An 18,878-nucleotide genomic window follows, 5' to 3' on the forward strand; every position below is an offset into this window, starting at 1 on the left:
GGGAAAAAAAGTGTTACTTTTCCTTTGTAATTACATTTTTCCTATATTTCATATGAGAAAATACTGCAACTTTGGGGGAGCAGATCCAGATCTTTTCCTCAGTAGCTCAGTTACAAATGAAAACAGTAATTCCTATGAAGCTAGTGCACCTGCAGAATACATTCAAGTACAGAACTAAGCCATCAAGTTGCATTCTGCAGATGTGTAAAATTCTTTGTCTGAAAATGTATTTCAGGTTAAATTTCCTCTTTTCATGAAATAACCAGAGAAGACTTGGGAGAGAGGGGGAAGGGGGTACATAGGTATCATCACCTATTGTTAAATTTGCACAATTAAAAAGTGCCCAAGGAAGATTTTACACAATACACTCAAGTATTTACTTCTGCATCCTACAAGACTAGAAAGAAATCAGAATTTAAAAACAGAGATTGAAAATGAATGTTCTGATACATAGTTCCTTTTTTCAGCTGAATAAAACTATGTAGATATATAAATGTGTACATGCATCAGTTTAAATCCTCTATTACTAAAGGCAGTTAAAGAAAAAAATATGTATTTCTTCTTGTTACCTACTCTTTCCTCCAACACTCAGTACCAGAAAAATCCACATAGCTGTAGATTTCAAACCACTTTATATGATAAGATAAAATATTCATTTTTTTAAAAATGAGGACAATAGGCAGGAAGAGTTGAAGGTCACCCAAGTCAACCTTGGAGCCAGGGATAGAACGAAATCAGCTGAGTCTCAAGGTAACAGCCCAGCTGAGGCGCTGCTCCTGCCTTCTGCAATATGTTCTGCTCCAGAGAGCTGCCAGGAAAAGACCAGCATTCAAACCACTGCTGAGGAATATGAAAGGCAAGAGCAACAAAAGAGAAGAAAGCTCACACCGACCAAGACTGTGGTGCTGCACGAGTGAAACTTCCATTCCTGGTTTGGGGTATGAGGGTAATTAAATGGGAAGATCTTCCCCTGCAGCATTCAGGAAGAAGTTTCATTTGTGGGAGAGGTTCCAAAAGAGGAGAGGAAGGTTGTGTTGTGGGTGTAAGTGACAACTGCAGTGGCAGTTCGGGGATTCTTGGAAGCAGTGAGAAAAGACGGAGTTATCTTCTCATAACTTTCTTTAAAAAGTTATCTGAAAAAGTTGTATGTGATCTTTACCTGATACAATGGGAGCAATAGCTCTGCTAGGCAAGATGTTCCTTCAAACTCTGTCATCCTTCTAATTAAGAGCTATTAAATATGCCTAAGTACAAATAAATAACCACTTACAGCGCCAGTGATATAAAAAGAATTCATATCCAGGTATAACACTATGGCAACTGCTTTTGTAAGATACTCTTTGACACTCTGGCAGAGCATCTCCTATTTACCAATTCTAATGCAGAAAGATGAGAATAAAAGAGGCAAAAAGCAACTGAGTGGTATCACTGCTCACAGTTCAATTGTTTTGATGAATTCTGCCCTCACACGTTATACAAACATATCGTGTGTAGACAAATTCTATTTCATGGTAACAATGAGTCTGCATGGAGAAAAGTCTATTATCATATTGAAAATAAAGGAATTAGAGAAGAATCCAAGGCAGTAAATAGATGAATATGCAGTAAGACACTTGGCTCTGTAGTAAATAGGTCTGCAAAATTTGCCTTCCATATCTGTTGTGACACTATTTCTGCACGTTTAATATAAGATCAAAATGGCCTATTACAAGAGCAGTAGCAACAAATGAAGTTTTGCTGCAATTTTTTCCCCTTTTTAATTATTATTTTATTTTCCATCGCTTCCTCTAATAATCATCCTTCCATCAGGCTTTAGAAATAATTCTCCTTTTTTCTGTGAAGTTCCTCAAAGCCACACTGCTGTAAAAAAGATACTGCTAATCATTACAAACTATGGTAGGGTTTGGTGTGCGTGAATCTCTGGGAAAGACCACGAAGCGTATTTTGCTCCTCCTAGATAATTCGATCTGAAGCAGTAGGAGCTGGTGCAAACACATTGCACACCTTTGGTGTGATAGCCCTCAGATCAACTGCCTGCTTAGGAAGTTTGAAACCTGGATCCCAAACATCCCACAAAATAAAGGATCTACATCTCTAAAGCACATCCTACATACCAGCCTAGAGGATGTGCTCAAGAAACATTTTCATTACTTGTCTTTTTGAAGCAAGGCCAGTGTGTACCACAAATGCAAGATTCATAGAGCTAGATGGGAAGCTTGTTTTTTGTTCTGATGATTAAGACAATCTAACACCTAACCCTTTTATTTTACAACAGCTTCATGCCAGATATACTGTGGAGAGCCAAACCTGGAACCTCAGTTCTGCCTTTTCCTAGGTGAGAACCTCGTCTCATGTCATCATGCCTGACAAATCTGGTGGCCTTTTACAACAGGGTTACAGTATTGGTGGATAGGGGAAGAGCAACTGACATCATCTACCTGGACAAGTGGAAAGCATTTGACGCTGTCCCACATGACATCCTTGTCTCTAAATTGGAGAGACATGGATTTGATAGATGGCCCACTCAGTGGGTAAAGAATTGTCTGGATGGTTGCACTCAAAGAGTTGCAGTCAACGGCTCAATGTCCAAGTGGAGATCAGTGATGAGTGGTTTTCCTCAAGAGTCAGTACTGGGACCAGCACAGTTTAACATCCTTGTCAATGACATAGACAGCAGGATCAAGAGCACTCTCAGCAAGTTTGCTCATGACACCAAGCTGCGTGGTGCAGTTGACGTCCTGGAGGGAAAGGATGAGATACAGAGGGACCTGGACAGGCCTGCAAGGTGGGCCTGTGTAACCTCATGAGGTTCAACAAGGCCAAGTACAAGGTCCTGCATCTGGGCTGGGGCAATCCCAAGCACAGACACAGGCTGGGCAGAGAATGGATTGAGAACAGCCCTGAGGAGAAGGACCTGGGGTTGCTGGTGGATGAGGGAGGGGATTCTCCCCCTCTGCTCCGCTCTCGTGAGACCCCCCCTGCAGCCCTGCGCTCAGCTCCGGGCCCAGCACCAGGAGGACGTGGAGCCGCTGGAGCGGGCCCAGAGGAGGCCCCGAGGATGAGCAGAGGCTGGAGCCCCTCTGCTCTGGAGCCAGGCTGAGGGAGCTGGGGGTGTTGGGCCTGGGGAGGAGAAGGCTCCAGGGAGACCTTATAGCGAGCTTCCAATACCTAAAGGGGACCTACAAAAAAGCTGGGGAGGTACTTTTGTCAGGGGGTGTAGTGATAGGTGAACAGGTAATGGCCTTAAACTAAAGGAGAGGAGATTTAGATTGGATATAAAGAAGAAATTCTTTACTATGAGGGTGGTGAGGCACTGGCAAAGGTTGCCCAGAGAAGCTGTGGAAGCCCCATCCCTGGAAGAGTTCAAGGCTGGGCTGAATGGGGCTTTGAGCAACCTGGTCTGGTAGGAGGTTTTCCTTCCCATGGAAGGAGGTTGGAATTAGATGATCTTTAAGGTCCCTTCCAACCTAAATCATTCTGTGATTATATGATTTGCTTCTGTACCCATCACATTTCTATTTTGGATTTCATGTTGCTGCACGTTCAGAAGCAGAAGAAAGTAGAGGTCCTCTCCCCATCCAAAATCTGACCTACTTAATTCATGAAAATTAGATCTTACTGTCTGTGTGCTTTCAAGCTAGGTGCCTAAATTCAGCCCACAGATTAAGTACACCAGATCCCAATCTGTATTTTTTTCATCTAATTTTAGCTTCACTTAAAGACTTCTGAATGGATCACAAAGGCAGGCTGGGAGACTGCACTGTGAGTGGAGAACTCATTACACATTACTTCTGTCTTTGAACACCTTTGAAGACCTGCAGAAGGGCTAAACTGTCCCTGAACAAAGAGGGATGAGGAAAGAAATAAAATGAAGCCATTTGTTAAATCAAAATAAATGAAGCAGTGAAAAATAATGGTCCCATCTGCACCTACCACTGGTTCAGGGTCAGTTCTGTTGAAGAAAAGTGCACTGCCAAAAATTGAAAAGAAGAATGCAATAGAACCCTGTCCATTTTCCTCACCATACATAGTTCATAATAATAATAATAATTAATAATAGTAATAATAGTATTTAACTGACTTGCAACGCTGTGTGTCTTCAAAACATTGCACAAATAGGACTTAATCAAGAGTGTAAATTATTTTTCCAAGATTTTCTGCTACTTGGTATCCACTTTTCTCCTTTATCGTTACGTTAACAGACTGAGACATATTTTTTTCCTGATGTAACACCATTGACAACAGCAGAATTATGTCTAGGATCAATCTGGCCCAATTTATTACTTTTTTAATAGACGATAAGAGTATTATAATGGTGTTCCACTTAAGTTGGAACAAAGAATTTTCACAGCATTCAGCACACATAATGACATGATTAAACCCTGCATCCTTTCCAGGAAATCTAAACCACTATAAAGAAAGAAAAAAAAAAAAAAAAAAAAGGAAAGACGTAAACAACGTGTAATCATGATTGTTGATGATATTGCAAACTTTTGGTTTAGTACGTAGTACCTGTCACCTTCCCAGGATGAATAAAGAAATGTTATAGCCAGAACAAATTATGACCTCCTGAATAACACACACCTGAGAATTTAAACCACAACCTCTATCGGAGGAGAAAAGTTTTCTTTCACAGTTGCAAACCTAATAACTGATGGCTAAGATTAACATATTTTCGAAAGGTAAACAAATCGTAATTTAAAGCTTCACACTGATGGCAACATTTTAGCTTTTTTGCAATCCCTTCCAACCTTTATAAGTAAGGAGGTACATCTTAGCCAAGAACGCCAGCTATGATGCAAGCTTTAGCCTCAATGCACATTTCTACTGCTTCGCTGGCTCCTAAGCTGAACAGAACAGCTACTCTCCTTGCAGAGAAGCAAGGTAAAGCAATTGCCACAGCTCCCTGCAGCAGTCACGCATGAGTATCTGTAAGCAGCTGAAAGGATCTCCATTTGCTCTGCCTCTAGAAAGACTGAACCTGAAGGCAGGCACAACAGGGGAGGCAGAGTTGTTATAATGGGGTCACGAAGAGCTCAGCAGTGCCCAGAGGCAATGCAGCCTTTCTGCTTCTCTCCCCAGAGAGCACCGTAAGTTGCCTAACATGCACACCTACTCCCTGCTCCCAGCAGCCTCTCACCTGTGCTGAAAAACTTCTACCATCTCCATCCAGTTGCCCATGTGAAGTTTCTGAACTGAACAAAGGAATAATTACCATACCTCTAACAAAAGTATGTTGAGTTTCACCCATTAAGCCTCTACTTGGTCCTTTGACTTCTTCATGCTGAAATCTTACTACCTAATGACAGGCAAAGCCACCCCTCCACTGGGACATCACGTTCTGCACCCAGCCAGCTGAACGCAGGCTATCGGTGACAGAAGCCCTCTTCTCCCTGCCTCTCCCAGAGGTGCCACAACTGGTGTGATCAAGTGCACAAGAGGCTCAAGTAGCATTAGAGACGGGCGTGCAGCCTGTACAGAATGGTTTGGGTTGGTAGGGACCTTATAGACCATCTCATTCCAAACCCTTGCCATGGGCAGGGACACCTCCCACCAGACCAGGTTGCTCCAAGCCCCATCCAACTTGGTCTTCAGCACTTCCAGGGATGGGGCATCCACAGCTTCTCTGGGCACTGGCTTATCATAGACGGCAATGACAGCTTATCAGAGTGATTACAGTTCTCTTATTGTTTCCTTTAATTTCTCCAACTGTCTGTAGCAATCTGTTGTCTTTTCTCTTAGTTTATATGAAAGCTTTAGGGATAAAGGACTTTATTTCTTCTCTGTGCTTTACCCAACAAGGTTATAGTCTGTGCCAAGTTTAATATTCGAAACATTAATGACATTTTTTTTAATATTTTTGCTCTACTGCTGTACTATAATAGCAGAAAGTAAACTGTACAGACTTTATGGAAATGTGACATTCGAACAGAATCACTCAAAGGCATTTCAGCTACAATTAACATTTTTCACTCCTTGCAAAGAAAATAAAAATAGTTTCTAATTGAATTGCTTCCCTGAATAAACTTTGTGTAAAGCCAAGTGGGGAACTCGTAGACAAAAAATAAGGTTAGTCACGTCTTTTTTTTTTTTTCCTAGACAGATTTGATCTGTGCATTAGCACTGTGGGCACATGTGTATGCAAGCACTGTCGCAGTATATTTTTGCACTCAGTAATAGGTACAAAAGTGTCTCCAGGCATGCAACCACATGCAGAGTCGAAGGGGTAAAGCTGATAATTCCTTCTTGCTTCTTCACAGCCAGAAAACTCCTAGGATCCCTGGAGTGAAAGGGACTGGATGTAAAGGGTTGTCAGTATAAACAACACACCTCAAAAAAGATCAGAAGAAGAAAAATATGGTGGGGCAGTCCAAATTGTCCACTAATTTTCTCAGTGTAAAATAATTGCTAGTAAATAGAAAAAGCCTAGGATTACTCTCTGGCCATAAGGTCAACTGCACAACAGAACACACCTCATAACTAAGCATTTTAACATTTTATGCTCCAAAACAGGGTTTGTGCATCTGCATTGCTTTTGGGTTTGAACATCTCTACCATATTAACCATCAGCTGTGCCTGGGAATTGTCCGGGAGAGGCTGCGACCACGTCAGAGACAGCCAAAGCAATCTGGTGGTATGGCTGATCCCGTACCGATGCCCAAACCTGTGCCCTGTTCAGTTTGCTGACATAAATATAGCCTGTGCGTAGCCATGACAACTCTTGCAGGGATGTCACTGGTGTTGATAACAAAGAATCCGTCTTTAGAAGCTAAAGAGGAGACATCCTTTGAGGAGACTTCACCCTGCTGATGTTTTTAAGAGCGTCTGCAGCTCCAAGTGGACTGTCTATCTGAGGCAGGCAGCTGCTTCTCCTTTTGAAGTACAGGTTTAAGGCCAGATACCTTAGATGGGCCACTTTGTCCATATCAACAGGCTGAAGAGATTTCCTTGATGTGGAAATGTCGTACAGATGTCGTACAGAAGTCTTTCAAAGCAGGAACTGCTCAGAGAAAAAATCAAAAAAATCTAGTATTTTCAGATCCCCTACAAAGGATCTGTTCTTTATTTTTTTCCCCATTACCTTGCTTTTCCCCATTTCCTAACTAACTTGTTTTGTGCTCTACTGATAGTACAGAAATGCAGCATGTCACTCTGGAATACTCATTAACAAGGCAGAAGGTTTGTAAAGCTAACAAATCTCTTCTTACTTGCATATACTCCTCAGAAGAAATACTTAATTCCCAGACACATTGATGACTAGCTGCTAAGAAATAACCTTTAGCAAAATCTTGGCTACCTACAGCAATTTCACTTTGTAACTTCCCGAACAGTTTGAGCACTAGAGTCAATAAAACCACGATTTTCCCCTCTATTTGTGAATGCCAAAAATAAAATCATATTGAATAGATAGGTAAATTACTACAGAAAAGGTCATCAGCAATTATTGATACGAAATCACTAATACCTGGAAGCTGGGAGGTACATGAAGACAAACTCATGCTTACTTCTGCTGAAGCAGATTGCTCGATTAAATGGATCCTTGGTGTGAAACAACACAGGAGTCTCATTTCAACTTGTCAAATACTTTCCAGTTTTCTCCCTTTTTTCGAGTTTTTATATCTCAGAAATTTCCACAGGATAGTTTAAATTAAAGGAGATTTCGTTCCGGATTGGGGTCCCAAATAAGAGTTGGAGTGACCTAGTTAGTCAGGCAATGGCTAACGTATTTCATTAAACAAATCCTGGATCCCTGAGTCAAGAACGGGTGCTCCAGCCTCTCCCTGCCCAAGCTGTAGGAGCAGGTCCCACGCAGCAAGATACAATTTTTGTACATTGATCTTGAAGTCAATGAATAGAAAGCAGAAAGAGCCTGTGTATCAATTTTGCTCAGCTACATTTGTCAGAAGCATCTTGTGTGGTTTGTGGACTATCCCTTGAGCTCTGGTGGTAAAAAAATCTCTGCTGCAGTGTTAAATAGATCCAGCTGAGTCCTTCTGCTGATCTGTGATGAGGGCTGTTGCACCCTATTACCGTGGGGAAGTTTCCTACTAATGGAAACGGCAGATTTTTCATCACTTTGGGTCTTCAAATAAAAATTGGATAATAATCTTTTCAGAAGCTTGGGCTTTGTCGCTTACTACTGTAATTACCGTAGTACTTCGGGCATCCAACCAGACAGCATACAAATGTAAAGATGCTACCTAGCAGTAAGTTCCAATGCTCCGTGTAGAAATTTGTAGGCGGCATCCTGCACCTCCTTTAACACCAGAAGTGTGACTCCATCATAATTTACAGCTTATCCCAGCTTTACCATCTCTGCATTTTTAGTGCATCAAACTATTTCAGACATTTTTGTCTCTCCTAAAAAGAATACACCTGCAGTGGACATACTCAAGTCCTAACCCACAGCAAATCGTCACAATTAAATTGAAAGATGGCTTCCCTGAAGGAGCCTTCGTTTCTTGCTTTTACCAAGATAAGCTAGGATTCCGTAAACAGACTGCTTGATCTCTCTCAGAAAATGTTTCTTGCTGTGCGCAGTTGTAATCTTTTCCTATTTTATGAGCTTTTTTCTCCTAAAATGCAGCCAGAGGCTGACCCAAAAAATTAGACATTTTTTGATCATTCCATTTAATGGATGCCACTGTAGAACTGTGAAAAGTATGGCCTTGTCCTTTTCAAAATTAAATCTTTTGATTATTTTTTTCTCTGTTCAAGCCAAGTTGCCATTGTAAAATATAGTTCCATTTCTTTAATCCATCCTGAAAACTTAGGAACAATATTAAAAAATTGTATATTTTTTCTTAATTTTTGTGAGCAATGCTGTGAACTCCCTTGCATTCTGGCTTTTCCAAAATCCTTAGGATCATAGAATCATCTAGGTTGGAAAAGACATTCAAAATCATCAAGTCCAACCTCCTCAGAGAGAGAGCATCCTTTACATGATGTTACTTCACTTCAAATGCAGAAAATGAGGCTACGGTGCAATACAGCTAGCTATGAGCCCCAAGGGCTCTGCCTCTCCATTTACTGGACCAAATTCTTGTCTCATCCTGAGAAACCATTGTAAGAGAGAGCTTGAGTCCACAAATGCTGGACAGAGCAGAACTCAGCGATCATAAATTTGTTTATTATAAACTGAGATATAATACTCTTCTTGGGCACAGCTGAGCAAAAAGAACAAAGCTAAACTCTTGCAATTAGATTTTCTTCATTCATCTGAGACGTAAAAACTGTGCAGGTCCCTTGTAAAATTATTCCAAATCTGAATCATCAGAGTGAGACAATATTCAATTTACAAACCTTTACATGTCAGCATAGGAACACATTCTATTAAGGGAGTAAGACAAGGGGGGTTGTGTTTATGCACAGTAATTTCAGTACTCTCTCAATTTCAGGAAAAATATAGTCTCAGGAACACCCATGTTACCTCCACAGCATTTCAGCCACGTGCCACTAAAAGAATGAAGGCTTCAGCTTGGGGAAAGAGCAGTAAGAGCAGTAAAATAAAATAAATGTACCACAATAGACAAGAAATACAGGGAGAATGCAACCCCCTTCTACCATATGCTTTACTCTCCCAACAGCTGTAGCTTCTCCCTGGTTTCTTTAATCTCCAGTCTCTGTTCCCATGACATTCTCTTGCCTGTTTTTAATCTTCCTTTTCACTTGTAGTCTCATTTTATGCATGATACTTAAATATTACATACCAAGAATGGTTATCATGTGTAGGAACACCCACACGTAACCTCAATAGAGTTACCACCTGTAGTAATCGGTACTTCTGGGAGTACAGTGTAATAGTTAGTCTTTGTTTTTTCTTTTCAAATGTCTCCACAGCAAAAAGAGAACACAAAGAAAAAAACATTAACCATAATAGAAAAGGTGAGCATTTTTGTAATATCATTTTTTCACAAAAATTGTTACCATAACCGTCATCATTTTCCCGTGCCTAAAATGAGGAGCAGCTTCCTGGTGCATCCTGCTTTCAGGCACAGTGACATGGTGAACATCACGATCTAAACCTGCACGGAGTCTTTTCTGGAAATGAAGGTCTTTGGGGAGCTTAGTGCAGGCTGCAGGTTTTGTCTTTGACTTGTTTTGTAATGTGTCTTTCAACCTTTGGGGCTGTCGCATTTTCATCTTATATATATGTTTAATAAAACCAGGAGACAAGAAAGATGGAAACAACACATCTCAGTGGAATACAATTCAAATAAAGTTGTTAATAATAAATAATATATTTAGTATTTATACTGCTTCTACTACCTAAGCCTGTGATTATAGGCAATGCTGAAGTAAATAGATAAAATAACAGAGAATAACAGTGAGGCTATTAGGATTTTAAATTTGCCACAAGGCACAAGCAGGTATCTAAATAATAAATATCAGTTTAATTTCTTCAAGCCTGAATTGGCCAATATATTAACCATGAGAAGTCAAATTCTGAAATGGAAATGTTAACTTAACCTTGAGTAAAGATGCAGCAGAACTCCCTAAACAGTGGCCACCATCCCTTGTGGACAGGGAGCTTTTTGTTTTTCAGATAATGACTGGTAAAAATATTTATTTTCCATTTTATTTTTAAACGATGAATTCACAGAACATATTTCTGTATCCTGGTATACTAAGGCATAATGAGTCAACAAGAAACTCTTTTATTGAAAAAGAACATGTCAGTCCTGTCAACATCATCAATTTTATAGGTAGAGATGCAATACAGCAGGTAACTGAAATTCAATGCATTTGTTATATTTCTTGTTGCCAAGGTTTTAACATTGCAGCAGCATCTGCTATCACCTTTCCAAATGATTTTTTTGAAGTGAATTGGTACATTCATTTTATTTCATGACTTAGCAATTGCATTGAGGACAAATTATAGATTACGGGGTTATATCAAGGTTTTTTCTGCACATGTAGGAGGATTCCAGGACTATAATCTCACAATTATAGAGACACAACTTACTCTAACTGTGACCTAGTTATTAAAAATTATGTATTTTCTGCTACATCCTGTTCTTTGATTGCTACAAAAAAAATTACATGAAACGTTTATATCCACATTATATGTCATTAACTTTGATCAATTCAGTATTTTGTACTTTGCCTGACCTTTCCTTCCTTACAGGTGAACTAGGCAAAAAAAGGGGAGAGGTGGAGCAATAGGCCAATCATATTGAGGCACGTTGTACAGATCAAGGCCATGGTGAACACCAATATTCTTCACAGAATTTATAAGTCATTAAAATTCCTATATCCTGTTCTTATAAGAAAAAAAAAAGGAACAGACAAAGGCACAACAGGAATCTATTCTCTTGACAGAGATTTAATAATAAAAGAAAATGTTCTGAGCCAGTCTCATTACTGCTTGGAAACTTTAATCTTGTGGACTTAGTTTCTGTTCATGAAAACCTTCAGATCCCTTTATAAGCTACAGAAAGTGAAGGGAATATTTGTAGTTTAATTATACATTTAAACACTTTAGAGAGTCAGGCCCATTTTGCAATGGTGTTGTGAAGTCTAAATGAAGGGCTTTTCAAGTAATATAAGGCACTGTCTCAATATACTGATTGTTTGTTGTAGCGCATTCATCTGTATTATGTAGAGAATGGGAAATCCGAGACAGAAAGAATTATTTCCCCGTATTACATTTCCTCTAGATTGCTATAATAACTTGTGAAAATGCTAGATAGATTTTCTGCTGTTGGTTTCTCTCTTTAATGATCCCGCTGTTAACACACAAGTATGTCAAATAAGCCCTACGTCACAGAGTCAAGCCCTCTGCATGCATTTTCTTAAAGCAAAGACAAACTAACCATCAACCTGTGGTGGACTTTGATGGTGGCCTTGCCCTCTCTTTCATGTATAACTAAGATGAAGTAGAGATGGAATTACTTTGTAAATCACCAACTGACCAAAGGGATAGGAGGTAACAGAGCAAGAAATTAGCTTTGCCTTTCTCCACTCTCTTCCATCAGCTATTTAGAAGTCTTCCAGGTGACCTTTGGAAGTCTAGACATCTTAAAGAGAACTGGAACTCCTACATATAAAAATCAGTCAAAAGACAAGTTGGTACACAAGAGGCAACAGTATTCCCGAGAAAAAAAAAAAAAAAGAAAAAAAAAGGCTTTGCTGCATACAAAATGTAAAACAACTTCACAATCAAGTTATTTTATGTAACTCAACAGAGGAACTAATTCCATGTGGCACAATTTTATATTACATTGTTAATTATTAAGAATTGTGTACAAGAGAATATGCTTCAGAAAAATATTGAGAATTGACAAGATTATAAATGGGTTTGACTAAATAAATATAGTTATGTTCACTAAGCCTTATAACAAATACAAGATAATAAACAGGCATGTTCAGTCTATTTATCTTACATCATAATCACAGAAGATAAACAAAGGCAATAAATAAATAAATAAAATGACCTGCTTACATGTTAACAGCTTGGACGATAAGCCGATATACTACCTGGTTTTGAGAAAACCATCTTTAACTTCAGATTTTATATGGTAATTGTACACAACCAGTTTATGAATAACAACAGAAGAGTTTTTCCCTTCTGGTTCCAGTTCCACTTGAGCTATGCAGATTTCAAAAAGCTTATGAATACGCAGACAAACACAGAATTGTTCTGAACATCTGTAAGCAAAATATGAAAAGATATTTTATTGTGAATGAACATCCTGGGCTGTCTAATGCTGGCCAAAACTGGTGTATTTATGTACTAGGTTAATGCACCAAAAATAGCTCAAACCCTTTACCCAGTCCAGAATGCCTTTTCAGATTTTCATCTGTATAGTTGTCACCATACAATGTAAAAATACTTTTCCGGCACTGTATTCACAAGCTGCAAAATAACTCAATTATCTCTTGAACATCAATTTAACAAGGAAATACCACACCATCTGATAGGAGAATCTTCAAATGACCTGTCCTACATCTGAACAGAATAACACTAATTTAACACGAGCTGAATCATCACATTTCTACCTCCCCAGCAGAGAGATGAATATTAGTGTTCTTCAAGATTTATGAAGCTGGAGGTTTGATCTTACAGCCTTGAGTTTTCATAAGACACCAACAGTGTTGAAGCAGCACAGCCATCAGCTGTCTACTGTAAAGGAAATGGTGCCCCCCCCCCCCCATAGCTTAATACCAGGTCTGCAGATCATTTTTGCTTCCCAGCAAAGTCCATCAGATGAAAATCATGACAGAAGATTGGAAAACCACCAGTATGGAAAACAGACCTGCATTCACTTGAAGCAACACAGCACTTTCTTTCTAGAATATATACTGAAACCATGAAGACAACAACCATGAAGAAATCCTAAGCTTTTTCTTGTTTCCCATGGAAGAGACTTACTAATGCTAAAGATCTAGTATGAAGAGTGAAGCAGCATATCAAATTGCAATCAATATGCTCAAAGCCTCCATCTCAGTAATTCCTAAACATACAAGTATGTAAATACAAATGTTAGCGCCATGTTACTGTGGACCTTAAGATCAATTATATTTAACGTAGTGCTCTCCACAGAGGGCTCCAAATAAGATGTTATTTAAGATCATTATGGAACATCCTAAGTACACAAGAAAACAAAAACCTTTCCAGTGTACATGGAAAATTTTCTTGTCCCTCTTGGCTGCTGGTAAATCAGCAAGCAGGAACTTTTATTCTTGCAGTGTAAGAGAGATCAGCTTTCCAAGTACATATATAACATGCACAGACCAGCTACATGGTCAAGGACTAGAACTGTGCATGCACCCAAGAACAAGAGATGGGAAAATCCTGTGCCTCAGCATGCACACACTCCCTGGCCTCCACATCATGTAGGCAACATATGTGCACATACATTGACAGTGCATGGCCCGTGTCCTTAGCTCCAGGTAGAAGTATGAATAGTGAATATACACACGGGTACCACAGATATGAATTAGTTGATGGCATCCAATCACTTCTGAGATGTCCAAGGGCAACTGGGACAACCACAGAAAGCTATCTGATGCGACTATATTGTGGCAGGTGGGATATGCCCAGACATCTCAAACACTAAATCCTACATTTAGGCAACAGAGTCAAAAAAGCACCATTGGCTGACATGTTTTGAGTGACCTTAGCTTGGGGAAGAGAGTAAACCTGCACCATTTTGCCTGGGGTCTAGCTGATGATGCTTTTGGAAGAAGTGCTACTTGTTTAATCCAAAGAATTGTTGCTTTTTTTCTTCAGAGCAGAATGCCAGGAAGGTGTTGGAATAAAATACCTTTCCGGCACAGATTCTCAAGCCTGCATGGGTTGAAAGCAAAGCTCAAATACTTGCCAAGTGGATATTTTTTAGTTGGCATTAATGTTCTTTCTAGAGCTGGATTTAGAGGACATGACTGTTAAGTGTTTACCATGGAAATGACCTTGTCAGAACAGATGAAGAAGAAAGTGGCAATCACACCATGAAAAACTGAAGTCTACTATTTCATAAGTACTGTTCTTCCCAATGAAAACTATGGCAACTAGAAGCAGCCAGATGGCAATGTCTTAGGGGGGCTTGTGAGAACTCTCTCTAAAGAGAATTCCAAAAAGTATGTTCAAAGATGAAAAAAATCTGCCAGGAAAAAAAAAAAAAGGAAGAAAATCAGAATAAAACATGGCTAAAGGAAGCTAAGTAGGAAGAAAAAATCAGCATGCAAAAATCAGTAAATTCTCCAATTCAGCTCAGATGCTCAGCTGAGAACACAAATGTGTAGCACATACATATCCCATTTATGTTCACAGAGACAAGGCTGTGAAATATGTGCTTATCCTTCCACACATCTCTGAGCAAAAAATCCTCCAGTGTCCAGTATCTTGAGGCATATAAACATCCATAATGCGAATGTGTAAAAAAACAAGCACTAGAAAAATAACTTCTGCTGTGGTTTTACACTACAAATCTAACTAAAAAACTGTCAGAAAAGACTTCACAGATTTTTTTTTTCCATTTCTTGATTCCACGATTCTGATTATTAAATTATGATTGTTATTTTTGTTCACTATTGATGAACTACCACATATAGAGTAGCTTCAAAAAACTTCAAAGCATCTGAATCAAATGCAAAACATGCAATAATGTGGAGCCATTCTGAAATATAAAAACCAGCATACACCGTGCAGGAATAAAAGATATCTCTACTTCCCTTACTACACCACCTTGTCCTGTGTTCAAATTTCCCTCTGGCCAACAGCCAGCCCTCACTATCTTTGGAGAAACACTCAACAGTCCATCATAACTACACTCAGTGTACTGGAACCATGAGTGCATTGGGAAAGAAAAATTGTACTGCACATCACTATCGATATAAACAATCTAATTATTTAATGTCCAGGTCATTAAACAGAGTGGACAAAAAATACCAGACAGGCCTGCAAATATACATGCTATCATGCATTTTTTTATAAAAAATTACAGATAGTGCAGGCAAATTATGAAAGTACATATACAAGACTGTGGAAAAATTAGGAACCAATGGATCATACAGATTAATAAGACAGGTATCACTGATCCATCCATAGGTGATACTTACCATTTCTATGTTTTGCAGGAGTTCTGGGTCACTCTGCATCTGTTAAATGCTAAAGGCAGGGTGTCCTTCTTTTTGTTCTAGCTATTTTTAATTTTCTACAGACTAAACATTTGCATTCAGGAACATGCATACTGCTATGAGTTACCAGCAGAAATTCTCCCTAATCTATGTTTTCTTTAGCTCTTACATAGCAATTTCTTATGTGCTCAGAATTGTCTTTAAAATAACACTTTAAGACATCTCTTTCCACATTTTTTACTATTTCCATAAAGTTTCTGCTTTTCTGGGTGCCTTTCAGCACTCCTCCATAGCTTCTAAAGTATCCATTATTTGTTTGTGTCACTAAACTTATTATACTCTATCAAGCCTACATGATAGATTGTTATTGAGAACAGTATATCAACTTCAGCATTTGGCATAAAAAGTGTTAACACGAAAATAAACTAAAATCAAACCTTCAAGTTGTTCTCCACCAGTGAGTATAGGAAAGCAAGAATATGCTTTAACAACAACATTAGTCAATTGGCTGCCAGTGGTTCTGTTCTGGATCACAGAAAGAAACTGTATTGGGTTATCAGTACTGTAGAAGGATTAGTATTGGAGTGCAATGAAAAATAAATGCAATGATTTGCTTTGGAAATTATAGGATGCTGTTCATTGAACTGTATAAAACTTTAACAAAATAATAATAAAAACACAAATGAGAAATGTAGACTTTTTCATATATTCTCCCGTTATACAGAAAGAAAAGGAAAGAACGTGTTCTTTCTGATTTTTTTCCACACTCAAATATAGACACAATTTAAATTAAAACTCATATGTTTTCTAAAAGACACATTTGCATAATTTGCAACAGAATCTATTTCCTGAGGAAATTGTATTAAAACACAATAGTCAAATAAGAAAATCTGAACTTTCTATTTTTCTCTTTTTCCTCGGAGTATTTGTACATACATTAACTCATTAATTAGTAGGAGATGACAATGGGATGGACATACCATAGATTTCATTACAGTTTAGGATGCAAGGTAAGTGTTCTGTAAATAACCCATCTCATGAGTTGCTGCGGTCACTCATTTACTCTTCATTGTCACTCATAATCTGATAGGATTCTACTCACAGTCCTTAAAAAGCAAAGAGAAAGGCTTACCTGAACAGACCTCTTTGTAGGTAGGATTTGGAGTATACCCTCCTGCATAACCCACTTGAGTGGAGTAGACTCCCTTCTGTCTCCAAAACTTCCTCTCAGCTCCCCAGAAACAGCCCATACCTGAATATTACATGAAGTATATAACATTATGACAAAATCTGTTCAATGCTAAATAACTCATTTGCACATTAATTGATATAGTCCATACTGGAAGTAACATCTATAGTCAGCATGTGATGGTCAAATGTTTCCCAAGACTATACATGGAGTAACTATACTGAAAAATCCATTCTGCATCAGTGCACAACTCAAATAAAACTTTATTTTATAATGCTTCTGAATATCACAGAGGACAAATCCTATACGGGTTCAAAGGCCCGAACAAGGAGAATTTTCATGCACATAAAAAAAAGTTACTTAAAAGGCAATTGCACTATTTGTACAGCACCATTTTTACTTTAGTTGATTAGCAAGTTGTCAAAACAATAATTTGTATTAATGGCAAACAGTTATTTAATTTTCTGCTTTCAGGCATATGCAGTCTTTAAAGGTGGCAGTAATAATGGATTAAATTATACGCTATACAGAAGGAAAAATGCTTTGGTTTAACAATTTATGTATGCACATATTTGATGTTCAGGCAAAATTTCGGCATTCATTCACCCACATGGCCAATTATTTAAGGACAGCAGATTGTCAACAGGTGTAAATTAGCAAAAGTCTCCTGGTAGCATGGAATCAAGCACATTGTATGAAAGCCAGTGGGAAGAAATAAACAAGCCTAACATCCACAGTTCTCTGATGGCTTCAGAGTTATGATTTGAAGGACTCCATAAAGCCATAAAGCTGAAACATGTCACGTACACTGTACTATTATCTAGCTCATCCCTGATTACAAGTGATGCATCTTCTCTCTCAGTGATAACATATGTCCTTTTCTGATTCCCTAATTAAAGCATTTGAAGTCAAAACTAGTAAAAATAATAAGCTAAATGTTAGGTACACTTATAAATCAATGATCCATGATGGGTTTTCTATTGATAACAATGCAGATATGACAGGTTAAAAAATTACAGAAATGCTCCTTCAAAGAACAACTAGAAGAACAACTATGATGGCTCACAAAGGCACATTCTTTCTTTGAAACTTCACAGATTAGCTTCAAACTAAAGTAAATTATTTTGACCAACTCCTGAAGTAACGCACAAAAATACAAAAATACAGAAGATTTCTTCTAATTCAGATGCTCAAGCAAGCCACATAACTTAGGAGCCTAGCCTGTTCCTGGAGACCATGGAAAGAGGTGGGCATCTCCTGAGGACAACTCAGCTCAAAGAAGATTTAAACTGCTGACCAAATTAGAGCCATTCTCCTAGACTAGAGCGATAGCTAAGGCTATTAGACTTGGGTTTCTCACCTAAATTAGGCTGGTGGCAAACTGTTGTAGGACCTCTCAAAGCCTCCAGGCTTTGCAGAAGAACAACTGAGAATTCTTATTTGAGAGGAATTTTTCAGGTACTCGCCTATCTAACGGTGATTTAAAATAGAACGTGTTTCTGTAGCTGACATCACTATTTTATTGCAATTAACTCTGGGAGGCTTTCCAGTACTTATGTCACCAAGTCTAGCCAATTGATAGAGAGTGTAGAGGAAGACAGTTTTTACTCATCACTTTGAGTACATTCCAAACAGCAGCTTTGCTTTAACGATTTATGGTTTGATGATTTATTTTCTTCCTGCAGAAGTCAGAGCACGTATAAAGTGGACAGTGCCGTGAACATACAGGTCTCACTCCCAAAGAGTCCAGTCACAGAGAGTACCACTCACCCCTTCACTGTAACGAAACTCAATAGACATTCATTTAGTAATGTCAACATCGTAATTTTTCTCTTGCTTTCCTTTTTATTGAGAATTTATGTCTTCAAACATTAGCGAGGTGGGGACGGGGCTCTTCTCCCAAGCATCAAGAGATAAGATGAGGGGAAATGGCCTCAAGTTGCGCCAGGGGAGGTTTAGGTTGGATATTAGGAGAAAATTCTTTACTGAAAGGGTTGTGCGGCATTGGAATAGGCTGCCCAGGGAAGTCATTGAGTCACCATCCCTGCAGGTCTTCAAGAAACATGTAGATGTAGACCTTAGTAGCGTGGTTTAGAGGTGGACTTTA

At 38.7% G+C, this 18,878-nt stretch overlaps 1 protein-coding gene across 7 annotated transcripts in view; it reads right to left on the reverse strand.

The window, feature by feature from the left end:
• Window positions 1–18,878, reverse strand: part of MSRA (methionine sulfoxide reductase A) — a 274,249-nt gene that overhangs the window by 127,520 nt on the left and 127,851 nt on the right. For 5 of the 7 annotated variants that reach the window (XM_066995097.1, XM_066995099.1, XM_048079327.2 and 2 more), the window contains one exon: window positions 16,715–16,834. The exons of the other annotated variants lie outside the window; for them this stretch is intronic. In XM_066995097.1, coding sequence (XP_066851198.1) covers window positions 16,715–16,834 — 120 coding nt within the window. The remainder of the gene's footprint in view (window positions 1–16,714; window positions 16,835–18,878) is intronic. 7 annotated transcript variants of the gene reach the window in all.

This window comes from Anser cygnoides, chromosome 3, assembly GCF_040182565.1.
Source record: "Anser cygnoides isolate HZ-2024a breed goose chromosome 3, Taihu_goose_T2T_genome, whole genome shotgun sequence".
NCBI classification, from domain to species: Eukaryota; Metazoa; Chordata; class Aves; order Anseriformes; family Anatidae; genus Anser; species Anser cygnoides.